Source organism: Larimichthys crocea, chromosome IX, assembly GCF_000972845.2.
Source record: "Larimichthys crocea isolate SSNF chromosome IX, L_crocea_2.0, whole genome shotgun sequence".
Lineage (NCBI taxonomy): Eukaryota > Metazoa > Chordata > Actinopteri > Sciaenidae > Larimichthys > Larimichthys crocea.
In genome coordinates this window covers 2,363,025-2,390,435 of record NC_040019.1, presented here as the reverse complement: position 1 = coordinate 2,390,435, position 27,411 = coordinate 2,363,025, and the positions used below count along the sequence as shown (strand labels likewise).

At 40.6% G+C, this 27,411-nt stretch overlaps 2 protein-coding genes across 10 annotated transcripts in view; both read left to right on the top strand.

The window, feature by feature from the left end:
* col27a1a (collagen, type XXVII, alpha 1a) overlaps positions 1-17,668 on the top strand; it is a 65,577-nt gene extending 47,909 nt beyond the window's left edge. The window contains exons 26-61 of the mRNA XM_010737872.3: positions 26-79; positions 1,526-1,579; positions 2,199-2,252; positions 5,682-5,735; positions 6,016-6,060; positions 6,656-6,700; positions 6,856-6,909; positions 8,325-8,378; positions 8,766-8,819; positions 8,958-9,011; positions 9,104-9,157; positions 9,266-9,373; positions 9,483-9,536; positions 9,657-9,764; positions 9,880-9,933; positions 10,043-10,096; positions 10,481-10,537; positions 10,646-10,699; positions 10,787-10,840; positions 10,961-11,014; positions 11,256-11,309; positions 11,434-11,541; positions 11,909-12,016; positions 12,142-12,249; positions 12,350-12,403; positions 13,266-13,328; positions 13,416-13,469; positions 13,559-13,594; positions 13,688-13,705; positions 13,822-13,857; positions 13,962-13,988; positions 14,106-14,156; positions 14,242-14,410; positions 14,494-14,603; positions 14,716-14,934; positions 15,066-17,668. Of these exons, the coding sequence (XP_010736174.2) occupies positions 26-79; positions 1,526-1,579; positions 2,199-2,252; positions 5,682-5,735; positions 6,016-6,060; positions 6,656-6,700; positions 6,856-6,909; positions 8,325-8,378; positions 8,766-8,819; positions 8,958-9,011; positions 9,104-9,157; positions 9,266-9,373; positions 9,483-9,536; positions 9,657-9,764; positions 9,880-9,933; positions 10,043-10,096; positions 10,481-10,537; positions 10,646-10,699; positions 10,787-10,840; positions 10,961-11,014; positions 11,256-11,309; positions 11,434-11,541; positions 11,909-12,016; positions 12,142-12,249; positions 12,350-12,403; positions 13,266-13,328; positions 13,416-13,469; positions 13,559-13,594; positions 13,688-13,705; positions 13,822-13,857; positions 13,962-13,988; positions 14,106-14,156; positions 14,242-14,410; positions 14,494-14,603; positions 14,716-14,934; positions 15,066-15,212 (2,535 nt within the window). The 3' untranslated portion in view covers positions 15,213-17,668. The remainder of the gene's footprint in view (positions 1-25; positions 80-1,525; positions 1,580-2,198; positions 2,253-5,681; positions 5,736-6,015; positions 6,061-6,655; positions 6,701-6,855; positions 6,910-8,324; positions 8,379-8,765; positions 8,820-8,957; positions 9,012-9,103; positions 9,158-9,265; positions 9,374-9,482; positions 9,537-9,656; positions 9,765-9,879; positions 9,934-10,042; positions 10,097-10,480; positions 10,538-10,645; positions 10,700-10,786; positions 10,841-10,960; positions 11,015-11,255; positions 11,310-11,433; positions 11,542-11,908; positions 12,017-12,141; positions 12,250-12,349; positions 12,404-13,265; positions 13,329-13,415; positions 13,470-13,558; positions 13,595-13,687; positions 13,706-13,821; positions 13,858-13,961; positions 13,989-14,105; positions 14,157-14,241; positions 14,411-14,493; positions 14,604-14,715; positions 14,935-15,065) is intronic.
* Positions 17,669-22,385: 4,717 nt separating this feature from the next.
* cdk5rap2 (CDK5 regulatory subunit associated protein 2) overlaps positions 22,386-27,411 on the top strand; it is a 32,777-nt gene continuing 27,751 nt past the window's right edge. For 7 of the 9 annotated variants that reach the window (XM_027282210.1, XM_027282209.1, XM_027282212.1 and 4 more), the window contains exons 1-2: positions 22,386-22,575; positions 26,679-26,734. In XM_027282210.1, the coding sequence (XP_027138011.1) occupies positions 22,523-22,575; positions 26,679-26,734 (109 nt within the window). In that variant the 5' untranslated portion in view covers positions 22,386-22,522. Of the gene's footprint in view, positions 22,576-24,449; positions 24,604-26,678; positions 26,735-27,411 lie in introns of those variants that run through there. The other 2 variants (XM_019278394.2, XM_027282207.1) reach the window with 2 other exon arrangements.

Genomic DNA, 27,411 nt, shown 5'->3' with positions numbered 1-27,411 from the left:
ATGTTGTGCTTATGTATATATTTAGGGTGATCGAGGAGAGATGGGCCTTCCCGGACCACCTGGAGAAAAGGGATCGACGGTAAGACACAATTAGCAAGAAGTAGAAGTAGAAGAATTTAAGTTTGATCAAGAGTGACATTTGAGAACGCTTTGATGGGTGCGGTGTCGTTAGGAAAGTCCTAAGAAACGGTCAGCTTAAACTAAACTGTGTGTGTTATTCCCATGGGAATATACTGATGTGTGGGATTAGATCAATACCACAAGAAGACACCAAAGGGGGAAGGAGGAACATCACCCCACGTGGATGACTTTAGGACCATGTTTTCTAAGCAGTGGTTTGGCACTTGGCAGGATGCCTTTAGCTGGAAGAAGTTGTAACATTGGTCCTAACAAAGGTGGAAGTGGTTCCAGTGGATCGCTTCCAGTGATTTACCTCCTTGACTGTGTTTAATGGCAACAGATTTGCTCAAGAACTGCAGGAAGATGGATCCACTTTCATACATTTATATCTCGTCGTTAGTCTGCAGGACGCCTGAGAACCTCCAAAGCTCTTATGTTTCATTGGCCTGACTCTACTGCTGTCACACACCTTACTTTCCTCTTTCAAACAGAGCAAGTGGCTGCTCTGTCATGTAGTGTCTTTATCTCATATGGAACATCTAATGTATACTGTGTGAGCGCATAAGAATTTAGTCATCATTCTTGCTGAAACAGAAAGAAGTTTCCTGCTGGCTGGCGTCCAGCTGGATTTCTGTCAGGACTTAACCACACACACACACTTATAAGGAAGTTCTCTGTTGTCCCGCTCTCTCAGCTGCAAAACAGAAACAGACCCTCTGGAAAAGACTGCATCATACAAAGTGAAGGGAGCTGACCAGCAGACATCTATAGCCACTAAAAGAGAGCTCATACTGCAGGCATTTATGATTTATTCCCCTTGGATGCATGAGATCAGAGCTGCCTACTGCACTATACTGTAGGTTTACGTATTGGATAGATTTTATTACTCTCAGCTGATCTGAATGGCCGGACTGAACATACTCCCCATTACATAGTCTTGCCTTTACAAAAGGTACGGCCAAAAAGTGTGGTCCAATAATAGAGGTAGCCAAAAGCAGTATGTTTTCAGATATAAAATCATCTCCTCTGGCTTTCTGTTTTTCTCTTTTCCCTGTCGTCTCTTATTGTTGCAGTAGATGTGGTTTCCAGTGTGCGGAGCATTTTTGCAGATGTATGTTTGCACTTATTCTAGTGTGTGTGTGTGTGTGTGTGTGTGTGTCACTGAAAACCAATTTATTACCTCAAAGAAATTCAAACTGTATGTATGTAGACGTCAGATTTCCAACAGGAAAATGAGACACCGGTCTAATAAAGTCATTTTTCCAAAACTTGACCCCAGTAATGTCGAATCATAGTTTTATAACGCAACCAAAAAAATACTCTAATATCACGTATTATACTGGAGTTAATCATGTGTATCATACCCTGTTGTAAGTGTGTGTTTGTGTCTTTGTACATATGATAGGGTCACCCAGGGACACCAGGTGAAACCGGGCCTACAGGACCACCAGGAAGACCAGTAAGTCACCACTATTTTGCTCATTTGCATTTTCACTTGATAATGTTTGCAGACGATGGTGTATTGTCAGTGAGCTGTATGCTTGGGCACAGAAAACGGACAGCTAAAGGCTGACGGATGAACAAAGATGTCTTTGAGCGACATTTCTGTGTGCACAAAGAAGGTGTAGATGATAGTAATGTTCATAACCCACAGTCTGTAGCAAAGGTTTCTCTGAGCATGATGAGAGCTGGCAGCCTCCCGCTGAACCTGCATTACCCTCCTGTCAGTCAAAAGCCCAACACCTATAACTAATTAGAAGCTGCCCCTGCACTTCGTTTCCCCTTGCTGTGTCCTTGCCATGGCCAGTTTTGAAGGCAGGGGCCACTGAGCCACCAAAACAAACATAAATATGGGGCTCTGGGGTGCAGCGGGACAGGATTCCAGAGCAGGCCCTTTAATTGGTGTGAGTGACAGATCTAACAACAAACCCCATAGTGTGTTCCTGAGGTCAGGCTGCTCCCCCCCGGGTCAACAACCAGGGGGCTCTGTGCTCTGTCAGTGTAAACCTTTGTTTTATCTCTCCTTCCCCTTTTCCTTTCCCCCCCTCTCTTTATCCCCCTTTTCCTTTGTTCATCAGGGCCCTGCTGGAGCGACTGGACCAGCCGGTACCAGAGGATCCAAGGGCTTACGGGTAATTTCGAAGTTTCACACCTGTTGTTTTTGCAGCTTAGCTGTTGATTGCTGTCCTGTAGTCACTGTATTATACTTACCGGCCTTAATAACAGATCTTAAACTCTGCAAAACAGTGCAGATACACATCATTTAGCTGTTATTGCACATGCTGTAATGTCTTTGGAGCCAAATGTTGTTGTTGGAAAAACTTTAGTGGGTGAGCATAATGAAGTGATATGGAACTGCCTCCGAACTAAAGTCATGTGTATTTAACGGACATGGCCGCTTGGACAACCCAATCTCGGGCTTAGAGTCGAAGCGTGAATCTGTTTCATCCTTTTTATTATAACTGCTGGAAGAGCTCCGGTGATGTAAAACAAAAAGCTACGTTTATATTTCATATAAAAGGAGCAAAGGCTTCTATTTGTAGGAAAGCCACGCCGTCAATCCAGCTACGTGACATTTGACGTGGAAAATGTGACCTGACTTTTGCAGCTATTCTGGAGGTTCCTTTGCAGATAAATTTAGTGAACTGGAGGAAGCGTGATTTATGGAGGGATTACCAGCTTGTCTGCTTTGTTTCCAAGTTTTTCAATCATTCCCAGTTCAGCTCAAAAGAGCATTCATGAAAACCTCAAAAGCAGCTTTTCAGATCTGTAACCTTTCTAGAATCAGCTGTGGAAAAACAACTTGGCTTTCCCTAAAGTGTGCTAAACTTTCGAAGGGACGATTAGATAATGGTTGAATTTGTATGACAGTTATTTTATTTTTGTTGCAATTTTTCATCACATCACAGTCGATGTTTAGACATTCACTGTCTGAACACCTCCAGGTATCCAGTCTTTCACATTAGAATCACACTGGAAGCACTAAACACATCGTGGCTGCACTGTACATCACTGTATGCTGCAGTTTCAGTGCTAATATGATCAATAATGTGATAATTAAATGAACTTAATGTGATTGTCACTCACGGTTCCAACTAGTAACATCATTTGTGGCTGTTTTCCATTTAGTTCATTCGCTCGCACTGCTCCTGAAGCAGATAGTGTTATTACATAGTTACGCCTGTTAAACAGTTTACACCGCGGAAAAAAAGTGTATTGACATAAATTTAAAATTGAACCGACGTTCAACAAAAACAAAATGAATTCAGTGTAGATACAGACGCCAGTAACAACCTGAGATTTGGCAAATTACGGCTCTGCTGTCTCAATAAAAATGAAATCGCATACAACTCTTTGGAGTATTTTAGGAGAGATGAAAACAAGGTGGATAACAACTGGAATTTTACCTGGCTGAGTGCCACCAACAGAAATGTCTTTAGACCACATAAATAAGGTTGTAAAATTTGGTGTCTGGAAAAACATACAGCAAGTAAATTCTTGTTCAGCGAGACTATTCAAGTGGACTCCAAGGGAGAGAGTGACGATGATGGCTGTAACTATGGTAATGGTGCAGGGAAGATGGCAAATTTATGTTTTTGGGGTCAGTTTCGGTTGACGATGACATCCTCTACCTGCGAAGTTCAGAAGCCATCGCCGACCTTTCTCAAAGCTTTTCAAAGACATATCTTTAATGCGGTACGCTTGAGCCAGCTGGAAAGTGGGATGAAATAGCTTGTAAGCTTCTCTATCTGAGGCGTCCATGGGAGACGGGCCTCGCTGTGGTTGGCCTGGACACACTCTCATGTCTCAAGCTGTGTTTTCAATTAATACTAATGTCAGCAGCTTCCACTGCCAGTAAATCAGCCTGCTGCTTCATGACTTATGTTGAGGTAGTCGAAAATTTTCGAAACCTAGAGCGTTGCAAGCCAGAAGACGTAGAGGTGGTTCTGTTACAGACAGTAAATGTGTGCAACCACAGACACTCATGTCTCGCCCCCATTGCACAAGAAATACAACAGCTTTTAGAATTTAAGGTTTCATGTGTCTCTGTTCATCATTTAGGAGCTGCTAAGAGGCCTAATCCACTGTCAAAAGCAAAAGCTAAGATGAAGGAATGACTTTGACTCTATATATTTAGGTGATTTCAACCCTGAAAGAAACATTAATGCTAAATCACACTGTATACACCTTTTACACAGCCTTTAACACCATATGTCTTTTGGATGTTAGCTATTTGGCTAGAGGCACAAGGCCTCGGTGTTGACAGCGGCGTAACATCTGGCCTTGCTCTCGGACTCTTTTCCAACATTGGAAATATTATGAAATCAGAGACTGAGAGATAAAAATCTGAGAATCTAGCAGGCTAGTACCAGCATCTCTGTGTACGAAGCCCGTTTGAGCCTACGAGGAATCACTAGTCCGTCTAATCATGCTTTGTATCTAATAACTCCTCATGAGGTCTGACCTACAAATCCTCGGCTAATGCTTTCCATATTGAAGAGCACATTAATCTCATCAGCCCTCGCTCTTGGCGGTCGATGGTTATAGATGAAATGGATGTTTTTGGTTGTTATGAAATCGTGCTCCTGTTGTTCCTTTTTCTGCCTTTTGTTTGAAAGGGGTCAGGCACTTGTGTCACACATTAACGTCAACTCCGCGTAATGAATTAAGTTTGAAGCATAATATTTGAGTGAACCCATTTTTTCCAGAGGGGGGGCCTCAGAGGGTAGGAATATTTCCCCCTACAAATCGACCAATCCGGCTATGTAAACGCAAGCAGTGGGTAGCAGGTACCCCAGACAGGAATGTTAATGAGCGTTTCTTATCCAGCTCTATGTATAATAGGCTTATAGCACTTCATCCAGCGACGTTCTCCACGGGCCAAACTCCCACTGTGCTCACTCATCAACCACTCACGCTCCCGTGTGGCTGTGTCGCGTCATATCTGCTTCCTCCCTTGAAGTAATTAATCACCCTGAGAAAATCACTGTTTGTTGCTTGTTATTGCCAATCACTCTTAGCTAAGACTGACCCGTCGAGTATGACATTATCAGCCTGCTGAGGATGTGAGGACACATCGAGCCAGCATCTTTCACGGTATAGATGGTGGGGGAAAAAGTAAAGCAGGTGCAGAGCAGATGGATCATATTGGTCCATTGCCTGGCTCTCATTTATTATCACTGCTCACTGGACAAGCAGCTCTTTAAGCATTTTAGATTGATTGTGTTTGACAGTTGCACCCATGTAATCTAAACAGTCAGACTGCACTGACAGTATGCGTGCGTTTAAAGTGTGAACTGCATCCAGACTTGAATCCAGTACTAGAATAATACAAGTAACTTTTACTGCAGTGTAGTTTCTACACTGTGCACACACACACTTATGCATAACTTGCTTCACTCTGAAAGGTGTAGTTACACCTAAGGTACACTGCCTCTGACATGGGGGTATTAAAGACATTGCTGCACTATACAGAGATGTTTATTTACAGTATGTTTTTGGCTTTCTGGCTGTGTTACAGTGACCTCTATTGGTGAAGTGACAGCTGTCTTGTGTTTCAGGGAGCGATCGGGCCTGACGGTCCAACAGGAGAGATGGGGTTAGAGGGCAAGCCGGTAAGAAATCTGCTTTGATTCAGTGCATTTATTAGAAGTTGATATATTTATCTATGAAGCTGGAAACATTCACAAAGCCAAAAACTGTGCAGGCACACAATTAATGACCATAAATTAGCTTGCAATAGTGTAGAAATTACATCCACATGCATACATAATGGATTCTTAAGCGGGAAAATGGATCTTGTGTACCAGAAATAGCAGGCTGCACATGTTCTCCATCCACTCTGGATGCAGGGAATAGACAGTAACTATCTCTCATCCATGCCTCTCTTCGCAGGGTTCTGAAGGTCCTCCAGGAAAAATAGGTTTCCCTGGACCACAGGTAAAGCACGGGGGAACTTTTCTACTTTTCCACTCCTTCCTCTCATTAATTTTTTGGTGCTGATGTGCCTCTGGAGAGACGAGACATCAGAATGATTTAGAAGACCTGTATGATACCAGCAGTGTGGATTTTAGTTTGGGGAGGGGAGAAATGTCCTTGGGAGGTTTTTCTGCAGACTGCGAGCCAGATTTACGTACATGTTTATTGGTGGGATTTAAGAATATTACTTGGCCCTGTGATTTAACTCCACTTTATATATAGAGAGAGGTCTGTACATGCAATGCAGCAGGGGTCAACACATTGAGACAGATAGAAAGAGATGAAAGACACTGAAAACAAGTCGAAGTTTTTATGGTATCTTATCCCACAAGTGCACTTACTGTTCATTGGGAGTTAGGCAGGTATTGTAAATAGGTATTATTCTTACATAACTGCCATGTCTATGTGTGAAGGGAGGCACAAACCCCCAGTAAATATGTGTTGATATACTTTCTGTGTCAACTACAGTATTGATCTCAGATTTGTGAGCATCATAGATCACCAGCTAATGAACCCTGATCTAATTTATCTCGCCCTTCTTTTATCGTCTCTACAGGGGAAGATCGGAGAGCCGGGAGAAACTGGGCCTAAAGGTTTTCCTGTGAGTTCACTACGAGTAATGTAACATACGAGATTTAGATGCACAGATTAACCCCCAAACAAGAAATTTGATAATCTACATACTGTATAACTTAATTGTGAATGCATAATGGGTGCGTAGATGCACTCTGAACTCACTTACCATTCTCTCTCCAGGGTATACAAGGACCCTCAGGACCGCCAGGGGACAAGGGAATAGCAGGCGAGCCGGTACGACCCTCCAACAGTCTCCCCATCCTTTCATATGTTTCTCTCTAGTTCCTCTCATCTTCTCTGCATCTTTGCACTTCTCCTGATGTATCACTCTCTCTCCTTGTATTGAAAATCTTTTTGCAGTAGTACTTATTTTAGCTCATCAAACTTTTCCTCTCCATTTTTTAACACCATATTTACTTGTTTTATTAGATTCTCTTTGGCAACAAACACCCTACCCTTGGTTTTCTCCTCACAGCCCTACTAGCTCCAAAATATCACAGCCAGGAGGGCTGTTTATGAGACATATTTTAGTACTTATTAAGAATATATTCGCCTGTATTAAATGTTTCCTCCAGAGCAGCCAGATAATTGCCTCATCCTTCATCCATCTGCTCTGTAGCGGCAGGAGAGTGAACTCGCGCGCTTGCTTGGGTGACTGACTGAATAGATTTTTTCTTGAGAAAGACACTGACACTTGCTGAACTTACTGGGGAAAATATATGTCATCGTTGACATGATGGACGAAATCTTTTCTGTAAAGGATTTGCTGTCCTTCTTCTTCGCTTTATCTTCTGTGGCAGAGCGTGCACGCTGAGTTTAACTCTCCAATATTAGAGACAGACACCCATCCGTCTTTGTTTTCAGTGGTATGAACAAATCAGATGTTCTCCTGTTATTTATTAAACAAAACTTGGCTCTTTAGCCATCAGTATGTTGACTTCAAACAGCAGATTGTTTATACCGGCAGCTGTAAAGACAAATATTATGTATTATGTGGTTTGTAGTGCTATAATTCACATTTTAATAAGTTGTAAACAAACGCATACTCGTATTGACTACAAGCTTTAGAATATGTTGTGTATATATGTTATGTTATTTTCTGCACAGTTTTTTGGATCTAGACAAGCTTTTATGGCTAAAAAAAGATTCAATCACAGTCCTCATTGTACAAAATCACCTTTTCCCCTCCCAATCATCCTCCGTCGTCTCACCTCTCATGCTGCACAGCTGCTTTCGCTCAATGATGCACCGATTTTACACTTTTCAGCCCTCCTGTTAACTCTTTCTTTGGGCTCATAAGCAGAAATATTAATCAGAGTTCACACAGGTGACTTCAGTTACGCCATCACTATTGTTCGGATAAGATGCAAGTCACCCGGGGAGCAAACATTATTCACATCATTCAGATTGAGAAGTGTTCATGGCAAAGCGTCATAAAGCGTAATTGTTTGCACGGTTATGTCATCGCGTTCAAAGCCAAACTGTGTACAGATGGCTTACTGATGTATCTGCTGTTGGCTCATCCACAATCAACATTTAGCCAGCGATTTTTTTTTTTTGTGCGATCTGATGTTGATTAATGTGAATAGTTCTGCTTCTCTTTGTTTGCCGCGTGATTATCATTCAAATATTTCTGTTTACATCTCTAGGGACCACCTGGGCCACCAGGGACTGTGGGACTGTTGGGTGAAATTGGTCAAAAGGTGAGAGTTTCTCGCAAACTCACTCCTACGCACACTGCGTGCATGCTTATTCCACATGGATAGGGTCACTTGTGTACATCTGCACACGCGCGTGCACACACACACAATGGGTATTGTGAAGGCTAAATGATTAAATATGTGACATCTGTTGTTCACCTGACACCAGTGAATCAATAATGCTCTCTGATTGCAGTAATCTGTCCAATTAAACTAATTAACCCACGTTACAAAGGTGTCCTCTTTCTCTTTTTCTTTCCCTCTCGTGACAATACGCAATGGAACTCACCCCTGACACGTTGCTCTTGATGCCAAAGAGTCATTATCCCTTCAGTTTTGTGCAAAATCATTCAACATTTTCCTTTTTCCACCCTCTACGTGTTTATGAAGGGTCCTCCAGGCAACGTGGGAGAACCAGGATTGCCAGGCGAGCCAGGGGAGAAGGTGAGACTTTGCTTTTGCACCTTAAAGTTTGATATAAACTATTGCATGCCTGATTTGAGGAAACCACATTGATAAACACCAAACAAATACACAACAAAAGGCAGAAAGAATGAGCGCTCATGTGTCTGTGTGTGTCAGGGAGCCATTGGATCTCTTGGGAACATCGGAGAGCAAGGACTAATAGGACAGCGGGTACGTTTATCAGCATTAAAATATCAAATATTTTGCATCTCAAGCGGGTGGAAGTGTTCATTTCTTTAACTTTTGTCTGTGTGTGATAACAGGGAGAGCCAGGCTTAGAGGGAGAAGCTGGTTCAGCTGGTCCAGATGGAACCAAGGTGACGATTTTCTTCCAAATTGTCCTCAACAAAAACACAGTGCACTTAAATTAATCTTAAGTTGCTTTTTTATGTTAAAAGCTTATGTTATTATGTGCATATTCTCAGGGTGAAAAAGGCGACATGGGTCAGGAGGGTGAAACAGGAGAAAAAGGTGAAACTGGGCTAAAGGGAAAGGAGGGCCCACCTGGAAGTCCTGGACTCACTGGCGTCAGAGTAAGTGATCTATTTTTTCTGGTCAAATTCATGCATTCATGTGCAAACTTTCTGACTTTCACACACTCTCAAATCTTAACCCTGTTTCTTCATTTTGTTTTCTCTGAAGGGTCCTGAAGGGAAACCTGGCAAAATTGGGGAAAGAGGCAAAATAGGTTCAAAGGTATTGACATCAAATCACCTCTTATGAGCTTTAGAAACCAAATGGATTCACACACAATGACCTAAAAAGGCTGTGTGGTTTGCTATTATATGCTGTAACATAACCTTTGTGTATGTTCAGGGTGCCAAAGGTCATCAAGGTCACCTCGGGGAGACTGGGCCGGTGGGGAAGACTGGTCCACCAGGTTTTGTTGGGCAGAAGGGGTCCAGAGGAACAATCGGACACGTGGTAAAGTGGAACAGTAATGATATAGATATTATTCATTTTCATCATAAGTTTGAATGCCATCCGATGTTCTGAATCACACATAGTGTGGCTAAAGACACAACATGCTTCTCTTTAGGGAGCTCCTGGTCGAATGGGTCAACAGGGGGAACCTGGTATTGCAGGTTACGAGGTAGGATTACCTTATTGTAAGACATTAAACATTAAACAAGCCTGTTATGGTTATCTGCATTTGAGATTATAATTTCCCATTGCATAATTTCTTGTGTCTGTGTTTGCAGGGTCATCAGGGATCACAGGGCCCCATGGGGGCTCCAGGACCAAAAGGTGAAAAGGTACACCTCGTTTACTTTACGTGTAACACTGAGCTCTTAATGTCTGTTCCCAGTTTATATCTCATCACCACTTTGGATTGACTCCATCCAAACGCGGATCAATAAACACCAAATGTTTTTCATTGAGCTATCAAACGAGAATCCCAGCATGCACCTCTCTCTTTGAGCAGCTTGCACTGATCAACCTCAAGGCACAGAGAACTGATTCTATTCAAAAGATTGTTTTTGAAACATCGGAAAGAAGGCGAACACAAACGAAACCTTTCAACATTTGTAACATTTTATGGGACGTTTTAAAAGCTAAATTGAGTCTAATGAAATATTGTGGATGCGTGTCTTATAAATAAAATGTTATAAAACATCACTTCTGATTTCCATCTGCAGGGCGAGCAGGGAGATGATGGGAAAGTAGAGGGTCCTCCTGGTCCTCCAGGTGACACAGTAAGTCACACCTGACTTACTTTTCTCCATCCTTCTACCCTCTGTCTGCTATAAGGTCACGGAAATCAAATAATTTGCACTTTGCTCATATATTTCTTGTTTTATCAGGGTCCTCAAGGTGACAGAGGAGAGAGAGGGGAATCAGGAGATCCAGGTTACAAAGTACGTAGCATCTCTCCAGGTGGTTTTAAAGTGATTCATTTAGGTATTTGGGATCATGAGGTCAATATCCTGCAACTTTTTCCTCAGGGTCAAGTTGGTGTGGATGGAGAGAGAGGCAGATCTGGAGCTCCTGGACAACCTGTGAGTGTCAAAACTTGTGATTTGTACACAGTTCTGTCATTAAGTCTGCATAAACAGCCAGCAGGCACGCTCACACAGTTTGTCTTTATATGCTTTCATTAACATAATTGGCAATTTCAGGGACAACCTGGACCTCATGGGCAACAAGGACCCAAAGGGGCCAAAGGAGATCATGTAAGGATGTCAAAGCCTTTATTTGTGTGTGTTTGTTGTGCGTGGTAAAGAGTGACTGTGTCTCTGAGTGTATAGGATAGGAAGTTCTTCTTTTGGCTTGAGGAAGAATGCTGGTCTCTAGTACCTGGTTAAATATTGCTCTAGGTCATTGGTCGTGACAAATGATGACCAGCAGATGTGAGACAGTAATAACTAATAATTTGGTTTCACCTTTAAACATTTCCTCTCTCTCTCATTTCAGGGTCAGAAAGGCAAAAAGGGTCAGTCTGGACAAAAAGGAACCAGAGGATTAGAGGTAAGTCTACGATTCTCTGTATATCCACACCTGTTTCAGCGACTTACACACCTATCAGCCTTTAAATATGTATTCATGACTAGAATGCTTGGAAATGATGAAAATTGACTTTTCTTCTCCTCAGGGTGGGATTGGTCTTCCTGGTCCCAGAGGTGTGGTGGGCCGAGAGGGACAGGAGGGAGTGCCCGGGGTGGATGGAGTCCCAGGAAAGGATGGCAGTAAAGGCATGCCGGTGAGACAAACAAAGAAATGTCATGTTTATTAATTTTATTTATCCTACTTATACAAGAGTCTATAGGTTTGCCCTGAAGCTACAACTATTTCTATGTTTAGAGACTTACCTGTAGTGACGAGGCCATAGAAATACCAGGTCTATCCTAAGGGTGGTGCAAGAGAAAAGTCATGAAGGTCTAAAATGGTTTATCCCCATGGAACCATGAATGTAATGAGCTTTCCATTAGATAATAAGATATATTGTGTTAAACATTTTGACTGGTGTCAGAACAGGATGTCCGAAGTTGAAAGGTCTCATCCCTTGGAGAGCATGAATGCATGAAGTGATGGGCAGACCATTCTCATTCAACTTGCTTTTTATTCAGGGAGAACATGGTGACGACGGGGCGTTTGGTCTTCCTGGCAAAGCTGGCTCACGTGGTAAAACTGGCGTTCCAGGACTCCCAGGAGATCAAGGGAGCATTGGACCAAAGGTAAGGGGGGGAAGTCTACAGTGTTTTATAATGCAGTCAGGTTAACAATGCATGACAGAGTAGTAGTAACTAAATATACAAGATAAAATGTATAATGTCATTTGATCATTTATTCGTCCATCCAGGGTGAGCAGGGTCTTCGAGGCCAGAATGGATCTCAAGGGAAAAGAGGTTTCAAAGGTGGAATGGGACTACCAGGGACACAGGGAGACCAAGGACCTAAAGGACAACCTGTGAGTATCAGCCACAGATAGAGTTAAAACATATGTAAAATAAGTCAAATGACTTATCAGGACTTGATATGGATTTCATGTGATGTTTCTGATTGTTCAGGGTGATCCTGGGGAATCAGGATTTCCAGGAATTCTGGGAGTTTTTGGACCAAGGGTATGTTCAGCACCAAACAGAAACACATCTTCCACTGTCACACATTTCAGATCTGTGTTTTGAGCCGAAATCTTCACCTTTAAAATGTTAAACTCACCTCATACAACAGTAAAGTATAAACATGAAACACACACAATGAAATCTATTTATTCATATCTGTGACCAAGGGGCTGCTAGTAATTAAATAAGACACTGAAGTCTGTTGGTCTATCTTTAGAATTGGCTTTGTTGGGATAACCCCTTTTGGATGAGCAGTTGGATTAATTTCTGAACAGTTTATCTGCTTTTATCCCACTGGGCGTCTTTCCCGGAAGTGGATTATCCTCTCAGTAGTGAACGAATATGGCTTATTTTAAGATTCAGGTGTAGTCTGGACGTGGCAACACCTGGCGTTGTCAAGGCAATAATTACAAGTTTGCTTGCACATGTGTGTGCATTCTTCAAGTTCTCTCCTATCCCATTTACAAACAGCACACTTTGAAGCACAGGTTTTCCCCCCTCAACTCCTGCCTGTGACCTGTTTGTGTTGCTCCTTTCTGGTACAATCCCACAAGCACCAGTTTTAAGACAGAGATCTACACTTGTATGTAATTTCGTATGGTTTTAAAACAATTACACAACTGCTAGTGTTAAGCAAAGTGTCCATGATGGACCATAAATACTATCTCTGTCTGTTTAAGTGTCAGTAAAATATATCTATTCTATTGTATTGAAATCACTACTCAGAACCCAAAGCCAACGTCTGGTCTGTTAGGACAGCTGGAAAATGTTAGCGGATGATGTGACGCAGATATAGTTAGAGATACAGTAGGTGATACAAGTGTACAGAGTGTGTATAAACATGTATTACTGCTGTTTTCAGGGGCCTCCGGGAGACTTTGGGCCAAAGGGCATACGGGGACCAAAGGGGCCACAGGGTACGATGGTAAGTAGACCAATGATCTAGATTCTGATAGAAATGTGCTTAAACTTTTGTGTGGTTAATTTTCTCCTATCTGTTTCTCTCCATCAGGGCAGAGGAGGACCTGTTGGCCCTATAGGAATTATCGGCCCCAATGGAAGCGCAGTATGTATTGTAGTGTCTGAGATCAGCTTTGACATTTTCTTTGATTGCTGTTATTCTACAGACGACTGACTGTGTGCATCTTTTCACAGGGTCCCAGAGGAGAGAAGGGCAATCGCGGAGAGACTGTGAGTTCTTATCTATGTTTGTTTGCTTTGTGATAAAAACAGATCTGATGACAATATTCAGGCTCTAAATGTGTCTATCTCTTTTCTGAACAGGGATTGCAAGGACCAAGGGTATGTTTGCACAGCGCTGTCTTATTTTCTGTTCTTACAAGTCATTTGTTTTAATGTGGACACTTGATTAACGACTTATAAGCTCATGCAGCATGTATGTTTTTTCTTTTAATTAGGGATCTCCTGGACCTCGTGGACCGCCTGGACTTCCAGTAAGTTTCTGGCGAAACCCTTCAGCGGTTTTATAGGTCAAACAAACATGATGTCAGATTCGAGTTGCATGATTCGTTGTCTAAATAACTCTTTTTCTTTGTAGGGTCGCCCGGGTATCCCTCTATCATTTGTAAGTCATGTTATATTTGCTGTTTTCATGACATCCATTAAGGCTCAAAGTAGTTTGAATATACTGTAATGTGTCCAGTGGTAGTGATTAAATTACGATTTTGTTATTTTGCTGCAGAAAGAAGATGGACTTTTGTTTATGGATTCACACACCCCACTCAGGACTGAGGTTAGTGGAGCGATGAACATTTCTCTGTATTGTTACATTGTCAATAGACAAAAAAAACTCATATTTGTCCTTATTATTCCTTCAGAATAAGCCAGTGATGGACCTGCCGATGCTGGACCAGGGTGCAGAGATCTTTAAGACCCTCCACTACCTCAGTAACCTGATCCAGAGCCTGAAGAACCCACTGGGCACTCGGGACAACCCCGCCCGCATCTGCAGGGACCTGCACAGCTGTGAACAGAAGTTAAATGATGGTGAGTGTGTGTGTGTGTTGGAGATGGAGAACATTTTTATGTTTAGATTAAATAAAACTAACTATCCCAAATGTTATTTTCAGGCACTTATTGGATTGACCCCAACCTGGGCTGCTCGTCAGATACAATAGAAGTCTCCTGCAACTTTACCGGAGGCGGACAGACTTGCCTGAAACCAATAACAGCATCCAAGGTATTCAATACTTAATATTTAATTCTATGAGATAAAATTTAAAGAATGACAAATGTCACACACACGAGCGCACAGCAAACTTGTTAACCAGTGCCTGTTCTGCCTGTTGCAGCCAACAATCAGCGTCGGTCGTGTCCAGTTGAACTTCCTGCATCTGCTGAGCTCAGAGGCGGTGCAGCACATCGTCATCCACTGCCTGAACATTTCGGTTTGGAGGTCAGCTGAGGATCGGCCTGCTGCCCAGGGGTCTGTGAAATTCAAAGCCTGGAGTGGTGAAGTGTTCGAGGTGGGAGGAGAGCTCGAGCCAGAAGTCCTGGAAGACTCCTGCTGGGTAACAACATGATGTCACCTGGCTTTGTGCCCTTTAGTTGACATCATTCTTGCCTTTCAGACTTTCAAACTTGTTGCTCTACTTGTGATGTTCATGTTGTGGAACTAACAAGAATGTCTCCTGGGTTTCAGATAAAAGATGGCCGCTGGCACCAGACCCATTTTGTGTTCCACTCCCTGGACCCTTCCCTGCTCCCTGTGGTTGACATCTACAATCTCCCTGGTACTACCCCTGGCTCACATTACCACCTAGAAGTAGGTCCTGTTTGCTTCCTGTGAGGGTCGCAGTTTAAGTCGTCTGACCATGGAGGGATGGATCATCACCCTTTAGGTGTCACCCTCGTGCAGGCGTGGAGATCAGAGCAGTCTCCTCCAATCCAAGGCAAAGCAATCCAAGCGAGTACAAGACTCCCTCCAAACAGATCCTGTTTCTCTCTGCCAAACTCCCATTGGACTGCAGACACAGAGGGAGGAAGCACAGGGAGCTGGGGTAGGGGGGACACACCGAAGAGCTGAAGAGAAGCAGGGGAGTTCTTGCACTAATAGCTTCTCCATTTGGCAAAAGCTTCTTCAAGCTCTTCAAGAAGGATCTCCTATGTACGCCCGCTGGGAGTAAAAAAAGGCTCTATGCCACCAAATCTCTCTGGAACATTGCTAAGTGAAGGGAGACCAAGGCCAAGTTAATCAGCGGACATTAGAGTAACTTATTTTTTTAACTGTATACAGTCTGTATACTGTGTGTACTTTTTTTTTGGAAATACCAGGAATTCAATTCTGTTAAAAGACAAGAATTAAAGTAATTGGGATCACTTAAATGTACATATATATATGTATGCTTATTATTAACGTTTATACATGTATATCTTATGTAAAGAAATAATCTTCAAGTGCAATAGAAAATGAGAAGATAATTTGATATTTTAAACTTTATATGGAAGGATTTTTCAGGGGTGCCATTTTACTTTTGCTTTTTTGGTGCTCGTCTCCTTGTGATCTTGTCCGTGTGAATTAATCCAGAGGCAGGCTCATTGAGCAGAAATCACATCTGTATTTACTGGCGCTCCGAATGGGAAATCATGACGTTCAGTTTCCTCCCTAATGCGGGAAAAACCAGTGGCACCAGGTCAGCTCACAAGTAATAACGTCTGGAGCCACACACCGATGCACGCAAGCCGTCCACATGAGGAGAGTCAGTGCGTTAAATACTTATTTCTATACTTTTACTCTTACATTATTGAACCGGATGCCACTGATGATTAGGGAGAATATCTGCAGGTGTGGAGATTAGAGGTCAGAGTGAATAAATAAAAAGAGTATGGAGCTCTAGTTCTCAATAGTGTTTTATTAAGTTCTCTACAACTGTGGAGTGTGAAATCAAGCGTATCAGTTCCTTGCTTCCTTACTTATGATAAAAGATAGGAGGGTAATAGTTCTTATTTACTCAGCACCACACGGGACCAGGAGTCTCTTCTTCTAACCCCACTTTCAGTAGACAGACTACAGGTACAGGCATTTCTTAGAGGAGAACTGAGCCACATGAGAAGGGAGAGGGGTGTCCATGAATTTAAAATAAGACCCCCCTCCCCATCTTCTATCCCATCGCTCTCTAATGCATGGTGCTAAGTAAATTATCTAAGGTGCTAACCATAGTGCTGTAATTACACCACTTTGCTAAAATATTCTGATGTTTATAGTGCATGCTTGCTTAGATGAATAAAAAAAAAGTCCATATAATATAATATATTGCCATAGCTTCCATAATGCACTATAATGGTAATATCCCATCCAAAAGCGACATAGTAAGCCATCTGTTCTTTGTTCAATGCTGCATTTTTACGGAGACACTTATTCAGATTGAAAATATTTCAGAGATAACTATAAAAAATTAAAAAAAACAGATTGCTCCTTTAGTATCCAGTATAAATCACAGGGTTTGAAGTATTTTTTAAGAATAAAGTTTTCTTTTTTTTCTCTCTCTCTCTGTACAAAGCCCCCCACAGCTGTATGTAATATTTTTTAGAGACACAACTAGTGGAGATAGTTTTAATTAAATAAAGGTTTCTTCGTTGTAGCTGGACACAAGTGTGTATAATTGTGCAAACCTTGCTGTATACAGTGGATCCCCTCTTGCTAATTTAATGTTATTTAATGTTGTAAACGTGGTTGCAGACTGAGCAAATTTCTTTTGGTTGAAGCAATGCTACTCTTTCTGACAACTTTATATCAGTTTTCCCAACTGGTCTTGGAGTTTATAGATTTTTTTTTTTTTATGTGTAAATTTGGGGCTCCAGAGAACAAATTTATTGCAATGTTAATTATCTTTTATTTTTTTAATTTTTTGTTATTTTGCTTTATGTTGTTTTGTTTTTTTTCCTCTATGATAACCAACCATGTACTGTACCAGAACTCTGTGCTATACTATAACTTGTGTTTTAAAGAATTATGCAAATATGTGAAAAATTGTTTCTTCTTTTTTTTTTTTTTTTTTTTTTTTTTTTTTTTTTTTCCTTCTGTTGTAGACATTAATACGAGCTAAGAATACCTCACATTTGTACACATGACTTGGAGCAAAGATTTCCTGCCTTTGTAATTAAAGCCTGTTTGGAAACATCATCAGCCAAATACAGTAAGTCATCAAACTCTGAACAAGACCATGTCTGGTACCAACATTCTTGATCTGTCTACTGTTTATTCATTGTTCAGTGTCCATTTGTTCAATAAATACTTTCAATTTGTGTGCGGATTCTTACTTTTCAACTATATGGAAGGCTGGAATACAAAAAAGAAGTTTTTTTATCACTTACACAGAAAGGTCTACCTCTTAACTTTATGACCTAATTACGTTTCTAAAGGTACAATTAAGAATTGCATCCCTAAAACGTGATTTAACGTTCTTGCTCACTCAAGAACTTAATGGTTATGGTGTCAGTACTTGCTACCAGATGCAAAGCGTTATGATGATGGCCGTTGGTTGTGCAACACAACTATGGAACAAGTGCTTTTTATATTATTTTAACGTGACAACGCCAGCTCTAGTTGATTCATAGAAGAAAGACAGAAGCAAAGACATCCAACATCCTTCAGAGAGGCCGTGTCCCAGGACACTTTGTAAACAGCGGAGGAGGACTTGTGAGTGGGTTGAGGATGTGTTGAGAGAGCCAGTTCTAGAAGAAAAGGGAGTGGTGGGTGTTTCACAGAAACTTGAAATGATGGTCATCAGGGTGTGCTTGCCTTGGACACCATTACTGGACGAGTGTGTGTCCAGGTGCGTATAACAAACACGCAGAAAGGTTTGACGGACAGTTAAGTACAACATCTGGTTTAATCAGAATCACTTTTATTGGCCAGGTATGTGTGCACGGACAAAGAATTTGACTCCAGTTTCACTTTGCTCACAATACACGTAGACAGATATAGACATAAATACAGCTGAAAACAAGCTCCACAGGTAAACATAACATTGAACTAGTGTATACAGGTAGAAATATATTAAAATATATATATATAAACAAGTAGATCTATATATAAACAATAACATTTGTACAGTATGAACAGTATGAACAGTATAAGCAGTGAGAATATTAAAGGCACACCAGATTGGTGTATGCAAAACTCACATGTTGCATCTGAGGGAAGAACAAATATAACATGTTTAATCCACTAGATTTAATTTAATTACTGGCATCCCACTACAGTTGCATGTCTTTACAATAAAACAATGAACATTTTACTCCCTAGTGGTTGGGGAAACTGCACTCTAGCTCCTGAAATTAAGAGTTACACCACTTGATGTCGCCATTGTTGTCTGAATAGATTTCATGTGGGGCTGTCGAACCAGCTGTTAACCAAAGAAGTTACAGATGTTTTCTGCCATTTCCTGATTTTTTTTTAATGGGTGATAAAACACTCAGACAGTGGTTGTTACTTTAGTCTGTGTTTCTACTGGATGTTATAATTAGCTCACTGAGGGCAAATGTTCATTTGCTACACGCCCAACACACTCTCACCACACACATGCAAATTATGTTTAAGCATACTCTTTGAAGTTTAGCTTGGTCAGTTTCAGTCATAAAATGATCCAAGTCAGAGACAAGTCCTAAACACAAACACCAAACACACGCACATCTATGCCACTCACTTCTCTAAAGGGTAGATATTGGATAACAGAAATAGAATAGATACTCTGCATTGACTCATTCTCAGAAGTTATTGAGTTATATGTATATAGATAGAGTTACCATTAAAAACATCAGACTCTAGATACAACACTGACAGCGGTCACCTCCAGAGGTTTTCTGATGATACAGCCATGGTTGACATGACAGCGGTGAACATCCAGGGATTGGATATCGAGATGGTGGGAGCATTCAAAAACCTGGGTGTTCAGCTCAACAATAAACTGTACTAGTCAGGCAACACAGACGTCCTGTACAAGAATAGCCTCTACTCACTGAGGAGACAAGGGTCCTTTGGAGTGTGCAGGACTCCCATGACACATAAGAACTTCCCATGACACAGTGGTGGTGGTTTGTTTGGTGAGAGAAGGAGCAAAGCTGACATCCATCATTGAAAACAACTCCTCTGACCTCCTGCATGAGACTGTGGAGGCCTTAAGCAGCTCCTTCAGCCACAGACTGTCACTCCCACCACTACTGCAGGTCCTTCATTCCAACAGCTGTCAGACTCTTTAACACCTGCATGACTTTATGAGTAATTTCTTATTGAACATGTGTATACGAGCTGCTGTGATTTCCCTGGGAAATCTTATTTTATCTTATACGTTCTTCCTCCTCTGAGACTTTTATACTTATTAATGTATATTGTAACCACTTTACCTCCCTTTTGCATAACATCTTGTGCAATACAATACTAAATTCTTTATAAGGTTTTAGATTTGCATATTGTATAGTTCACTGTTACTTGGTTTTTATTTGACTATTTCTGGTTTTATTTAACTGTTATTTATAACGGTGTATATAGTGTTAAAATGGATATCTTATAGGTGTGTAGTGGTAAAGTTTTTTTTTTCTCTTGGGTTTTTTCTATCCAACCTCTATAGTGTTCAAATGTTTTTCTTGCTATTACGTACTATCTAACTTAGGGTTTGGGTTAATAAAGTATTTGTGATTCTGATTCTGATACCACATCCCTGTTTTGTGTTGCAATACATGTCTTTACACCAATACATCTCTTCTTATGGGTGGATACACAGTGACATGATATGATCATGTGACTATTAAATCAAAACACGTCACTTTTCCTCAATAATATTGAGAAACTCCTCATGAACAACTCCTCTCACCTCCTGCATGAGACTGTGGAGGCCTTAAGCAGCTCCTTCAACCACAGACTGTCACTCCCACCACTACTGCAGGTCCTTCATTCCAACACCTGCATAACTTCATATTTCTTATTTATGAGTAATTTCTTATCGAACTTGTGTATACGAGCTGGAGTAGGATCTTATTTTATCTTATATGTTCTTCCTCCTTTGAGACTTTTATACTTATTAATGGATATTGTAGCCACTTTACCTCCCTTTTGCATAACATCTTGTGCAATACAATACTAAATTCTTTACAAGGTTTTAGATTTATTGCATAGGTCACTGTTACCTGGCTTTTATTTGACTGTTACTGGTTGTATATATCTGTTATTTATACCTGTGTATATAGTGTTAAAATGGATATCTTATAGGTGTGTAGTGGTAAAGTTCCTTGGGATTTTACTATCCAACATCTGTAGTGTTCAAATGTTTTTCTTGCTAATACTTACGTTTGGGAGCTGCTGTAACGAACACAATTTCCCTGCGGGGAGTTAATAAAGTATTTCTGATTCTGATTCTGATACCACATGCCTGTTTTGTGGTGCAATACATGTCTTTACACCAATACATCTCTTCTTATGGGTGGATACACAGTGACATATGATCATGTGACTATTAAATCAAAACACGTCATGTTTCCTCAATAATATTGAGAAACTCCTCATGAACAACTCCTCTCACCTCCTGCATGAGACTGTGCATGACTTCATATTTCTTATTTATGAGTAATTTCTTATCAAACTTGTGTATACGAGCTGGGGTTAAATAGTATGTAATAGCAAGAAAAACATTTAAACACTTTAGAGGTTGGATAGTAAAATCCAGAGAAAAAAAAACAACTTTACCACTACACAGACTACTGCAGGTCCTTCACTCCAACAGCTGTCAGACTCTTTAACACCTGCATGACTTCATGTTTCTTATTTATGAGTAATTTCTTATCGAACTTGTGTATACGAGCTGGAGTAGGATCTTATTTTATCTTATATGTTCTTCCTCCTTTGAGACTTTTATACTTAATTAATGTATACTGTAGCCACTTTACCTCCCCTTTGCATAACATACCACATGCCTGTTTTGTGTTGCAATACTGTACATGCAACATGCAGCTGTAACACCACCAATCTCTTCTTATGGGTGGATACACAGTGACATATGATCAAATCAAAACACGTCACTTTTCCTCAATAATATTGAGAAACTCCTCATGAACAACTCCTCTCACCTCCTGCATGAGACTGTGGATGCCTTAAGCAGCTCCTTCAACCACAGACTACTGCAGGTCCTTCATTCCAACACCTGCATGACTTCATATTTCTTATTTATGAGTAATTTCTTATCGAACTTGTGTATACGAGCTGGGGTAGGATCTTATTTTATCTTATATGTTCTTCCTCCTTTGAGACTTTTATACGTATTAATGTATATTGTAGCCACTTTACCTCCCTTTTGCATAACATCTTGTACAATACATAAGTGCAATCTTCCACACATGCATACTGCACTTTAAACAATCAGTGTCTATTCTCTGTACAGTCTCTCAAAGACTAAAAAGGTTTTAGATTTACATATTGCATAGTTCACTGTTTTTATTTGACTATTTACCCTTTTGCATAACATACCACATGCCTGTTCTGTGTTGCAACACATGCAACTGCAGCTGTAACACCACCCATCTCTTCTTATGGGTGGATGCACAGCGACATGGATCATGATATGTCACTTTTCCTCAATAATATGCTGTCAGAGGCGGTAACATGTATGGCTGGAAACCAAACGGAACAAATTCCTCATTCGACAGTGTTTGTGTGTTTGAGTTCACGTCCCTCCCCAAACTGTTTGTTTTGGCCAATCGCTTTGTGCCTGTATCCACCCAGTTTCATGTTGCCTTTGTATACCTCGAAAATTCTTTATTTTTTCACAAAGTCATAAACAATAACACATGTACTCAAGCACAACTGTGAACAAACGCTGATTTATATATATATAATCTATAATAATCACACACACATCGTCTTTTGACTTATTGATGCGTTCACTGACCGCGCTGCTTTAATAACCGTTGAGTCCAAACATTTTTTCCCCACACCCCGTGAAGGCATCACCAGTTTCCAACGTGCACACTGGTGACGTTTACCATATCATGATGGCGGTAGCCTGGACTATTTTGAATCCCGTCCCGCTTTTCGAACTTTACCCCGAGTCCAGTTTGTAAAAATGTCTCGGTACCACCCGGATAACACCGAATAACTCAACCGCTACCATGGACTCCGTGTTGGGGGACGATTTGACGCTGCCCGTTGACATCAACGGAAGGTAAAAAATAAACGGTAGCTTAGCATCGCTCGTACGTTAACGGCTAACCGCTACATGGGCCCTGACTATAAACTGGAACAACAACAACACATGAAACACTTCAGCTGTCATATTTTTATATATTTATTTGATTAAACTTTAAAGCTACACGTCAGTTAGCTGCTGTTTTAACACAACAGAGGCGTTATAACGCTAGCTTCAGCTCTGACATTTGAATTCTGACATGTATCAATCAGTAATTTTCTTTTTTTGTTGTTGTTGAAATAACACACAGCTGTCCCTATGATCAGTTTCGATAGGGTTAATTGATCTAGTTATAAGTTAGTAGTTACATAACGTAATAATCTTCAAGTTTAGGTTGATTTTAAGTGTGTACAGCAACATTTTATTGGCTAAAAAAATCAAATTTTAAGTAATTCTGAGTCTAATTAAGGAAAACCAAAACTAAAAAACACCAAAAGTGTAATTATAATAGCCAAGGACACCTTACAATAAATAAAAGTAGACAGCAAATAACAAAAAGAACCATAAAAGTACCAAATTACAAGAATACAACATTAAAAACAGGATAAAATAGGATGGAAAAACAGGTTGGTTTTAAGTTAGTAGCTACATAACGTAATAATCTTCAAGTTTAGGTTGATTTTAAGTGTGTACAGCAACATTTTATGGGCTAAAAAAAATCAAATTTTAAGTAATTCTGAGTCTAATTAAGGAAAACCAAAACTAAAAAACACCAAAAGTGTAATAATGATAATAATAATAATACATTTTATTTCATAGGCGCCTTTCTGTCACCCAAGGACACCTTACACGAAATAAAAGTAGACAGCAAATAACAAAAAGCCCATAAAAAAGAACCATAAAAGTACCAAATTACAAGAATACAGCATTAAAAGCTACATAATGTAATAATCTTCAAGTTTATGTTGATTTTAAGTGTGTACAGCAACATTTTATGGGCTAAAAAAATAAAATTTTAAATAATTCACCGTGCAAAAACGATTTTTCTGAGTCTAATTAAGGAAAACCAAAACTAAAAAACACCAAAAGTGTAATAATAATACTAATAATAGCCAACGACACCTTACAATAAATACAAGTAGACAGCAAATAACAAAAAGAACCATAAAAGTACCAAATTACAAGAATACAACATTAAAAACACAGGTTAATAGGATGAAAAAGGCTGTTTTAAACAGGTTGGTTTTAAGTTAGTAGCTACATAACGTAATAATCTTCAAGTTTAGGTTGATTTTAAGTGTGTACAGCAACATTTTATTGGGTAAAAAAATCTAATTTAAATGATTCATAGTGCAAAAACGGTTTTTCTGAGTCTAATTAAGGAAAACCAAAACTAAAAAACACCAAAAGTGTAATTATAATAGCCAAGGACACCTTACAATAAATAAAAGTAGACAGCAAATAACAAAGAGAACCATAAAAGTATGCCAAATTACAAGAATACAACATAAAAAACAGGTTAATAGGATGGAAAATGCTGTTTTGAACAGGTTGGTTTTAATAATCTTCAAGTTTAGGTTGCTTTCGGTGTGTACAGCAACATTTTATGGGCTAAAAAAAAATTAATTAATATAATTCACTGTGCAAAATGAGCAAAAATGGTTTCTCTAATCTAGTCTAGTCTAATTAAGGGAAACCAAAACTAAAAAGTGTTGGTGCAGAAAGCTTTTTTCATGCTTCATACTGCTGCTGTCGCCGTTATATAAATCATATCCAGCTCATTGGATGCTGTTGTTGCTGTGATATTACTGCGATTTGCTATGAAGGGTTTGTTGACCTGTCACTGTGTGAGAGAGAGAGAGAGAGAGAGAGAGAGAAAGCGGAAATTATCAGAGCCAGTTTTTCTTGTTTTTTGTTCAGCTGGGGTTCAGACTGAAGCAGCGACTTCTCCCCGTGCTCTCTGCACAAAATGTGGACCTATCATGTCATATTTGCTTTTGTTTCTTTTCTGTTTTTGAACCCTCATGCATCCTCTCCAGGGCATGAGAGAAGGGTGTGATTGTGGTAGGTGATCTGTGCATTTATTCAGCTCTGTTCTTCTGCTGAGTGTGGCTAGTCTAGTCCTGTGTTTTTAAAAGTTTCTAGTGTCCTTGTTTCGTCTCTTTCTTTTTTTAAATGACCTAGCCCAGCTGTGTCCTGCGGTACAGGGCGGTCACCCAGGTGGCAAGCGTGCCTCAGTAACCCAAGACGTTAGCCGATATGTGTGGTGTGTATTACTTCTTCTGAAACCTGACTCACTTTAACTGTTTCACTTTATTAAATATAGCTTGGCGTGTTTGTCAGACGCTTCACTTATTGTCGCTTTTTAACACGAAGCGATTCCTGCGAGCCGAGTTCTGAACAAAATGAGAAGAAAAAAAAAAGAGGAAGTCAGTGTTTACAGGCTCTTGCATTGTTTCCACCGGCTGCTGGTAGGGGTTACTACGAAGTGCACCGCTGACAAAACTGTGTCAGTAACACCCGCACTCGGACGTGTTTTAATGTCATCTATTCTTCATGAGGAACGTTTCATCTCTGAGCCGAGTTGTTTGGCACGTTCGCGTTTGGTGCTCTTAGTCTTATCTGAGCCTCTTGCTCTTGTAGATTGCTTCCTCTCCATTAACACAGGAAGGGGTTGCCTGGCATGTGAAAACCGTGATGCAACCGTTGCCGATGCGTTTTTATTGACTTTTGTGAGAGGATGATTGTGCATCTGCAGCTCATATACTTCATGTTTTAGTTGTAAGGACCACTGTGACATTATTGTGTTGTTGTTGACTGTCGAAAAAGAATAAAATCCTGTGATTCATTATGGTGGAAGTTCAAGAGTTTGCATTGTATTGTTCCTTTTTCCTCTGTCATATTATGTGTTGTGTAGGTTCCTTCATCTTGGGTGTCAAAGCAAAAACAAATACGGGGAAGAGCAATGTCATTGTGGTTTTTTGCCTGACACTGTGGACGCTTGAATCAAATGTCTTTCTAGCACAGATATATATATATATAGTTCCCAGAGTCACTGACAGGCTGAAAAAGGGATGAAACTGGACAAAACGAGGAGTAATATTTGTCTGATTCATCTCATTTTCTATAGTAATACAACATCAAATAGCGATGTTCTTGTCTCAGGTGCATGCTCCAGTATTATTATCATTTTACGTCATTTTATAGTTGGAAAATTGTGTCTTCTTATGTCGCTTAGTTAAAGTGGAATCTGCCGAGACAAAGAACTTTAAAATATATCAATCAAACGAGAGCAAATCGTGCTGGAATCTTCCGTCTTTGCAGAGAAATATATCCGAGAGAATCTGCAGAGCTGCTTTTGGTGCCAGGGGAGGTATGAGAGGAAGTCATTCAATGCTGAACATTATATAATTAGACACAAAGGTCAGGGTCGAGGAACATGAGCTCGGACCCGAATAGTTCGTGTTTTTTTTTTGTTTTTGTTTGTGCAAGTGAAGTATCTCTCTTTTAAACTATCAGGAGGATTCGCACACTGATCTTTAACAAACACACGCGAGTGACACGTTTGTGTTGTGGCAGTGCAACCCCGCCTCCTTTTTGTGTCAACGTGATCCAGATGTGCGCGCTGATGTTTGGTGCATTGTGCCGTGTCTGTGAGTGCCATCCCTGTGATGCTTAGCCGATCGGAGTCACAGTAGTCTAGTTGTCTGTCAAAGAAAGCCTTCTCCGTCAACTGGGTTCTCTGTGTTTTTGCTCTCCTCTCTGTCTGTCTGCCTGAACATGAGAGCTAGGCTGCCACTGGCACATGGTCACACACACACACACACACACACACACGCTGGCTGAAGGGGTTTCTGCCAGAGTGGATGTAAATGAGGCAGAGAGTCATTCTTAAGCTATTTATGGAGCGTTCTTCAGGCTCAGTGGAACCGGCCAGCGTGAGTAATGCATAAACACAGCTCATCTGTGTTGGTAAATGTATGTGTGTGTGTGTGTGTACTATAGGCAGGGACACAGATGAGAGCTTGCTTTACTTCCTGTTCTTTCCAAAATGTTGGTTGAATGTTTTGAAAACGTTCCAGCCTGTTGTCCCTTTTCCATATATCCAGGGTGACTTAACAAAACGTTTCTGTCCCCAGCTGCAGACTTCCAGACTCCCTAGATGCCGGAGACTATTCCACAGACAGCATGACAGGTACAGTCGGACCTCCTTTTGTTCTCCTCCTCCTTCTCCTCGCTCAGGTTGCTGCTTCTCATCCCCCCGTGTATTAATTAATACCGCTGCTGAATCGTTGCCGTGACCTCCCACAGTTGTGTCTCCGAAGCTGTGATAAGGGAGCTGGAGCTGGATGATGTTAATGAGCGAATCCTGTTTCTGATTTACTGTCAAGCTCTTGTAGTGTGACAACAATATATTCCAGGCTGAAATAATGCATGAGAGCCAGTAAACAAGTGATTTACAGATGTAGGTCAGCGTCTGTGGCTTTCTGTCCAGTTGCTCGTGCGGACAAATAAACAAGACGTCCAGGAAAACACTGACGCTGCAACTCGAATATGAAAATGAGAGTTTATCATCTGTATATAGATGGGACGACGATACAGTATACAGTTGTCCCTCACTATAACGCGGTTCACCTTTCGTGGCCTCGCTGTTTTGGATTTTTTTAGTGTAATTTTGCATGCTTTTTTTTTTTACAGCGTACTGTACAGTATGAACGCGCATTGTGTTCGCTGTCCTGATTGGCCTAAGGTAGTACTGTACAAAATGCATTCGGAAATACGCATGAGTTACTGGTAATAATTTCTTATCTGTCAAACCTCGTAGATTCATCATAAAATGAAATTTGTTAAAAATGATTTCATTTACTAATA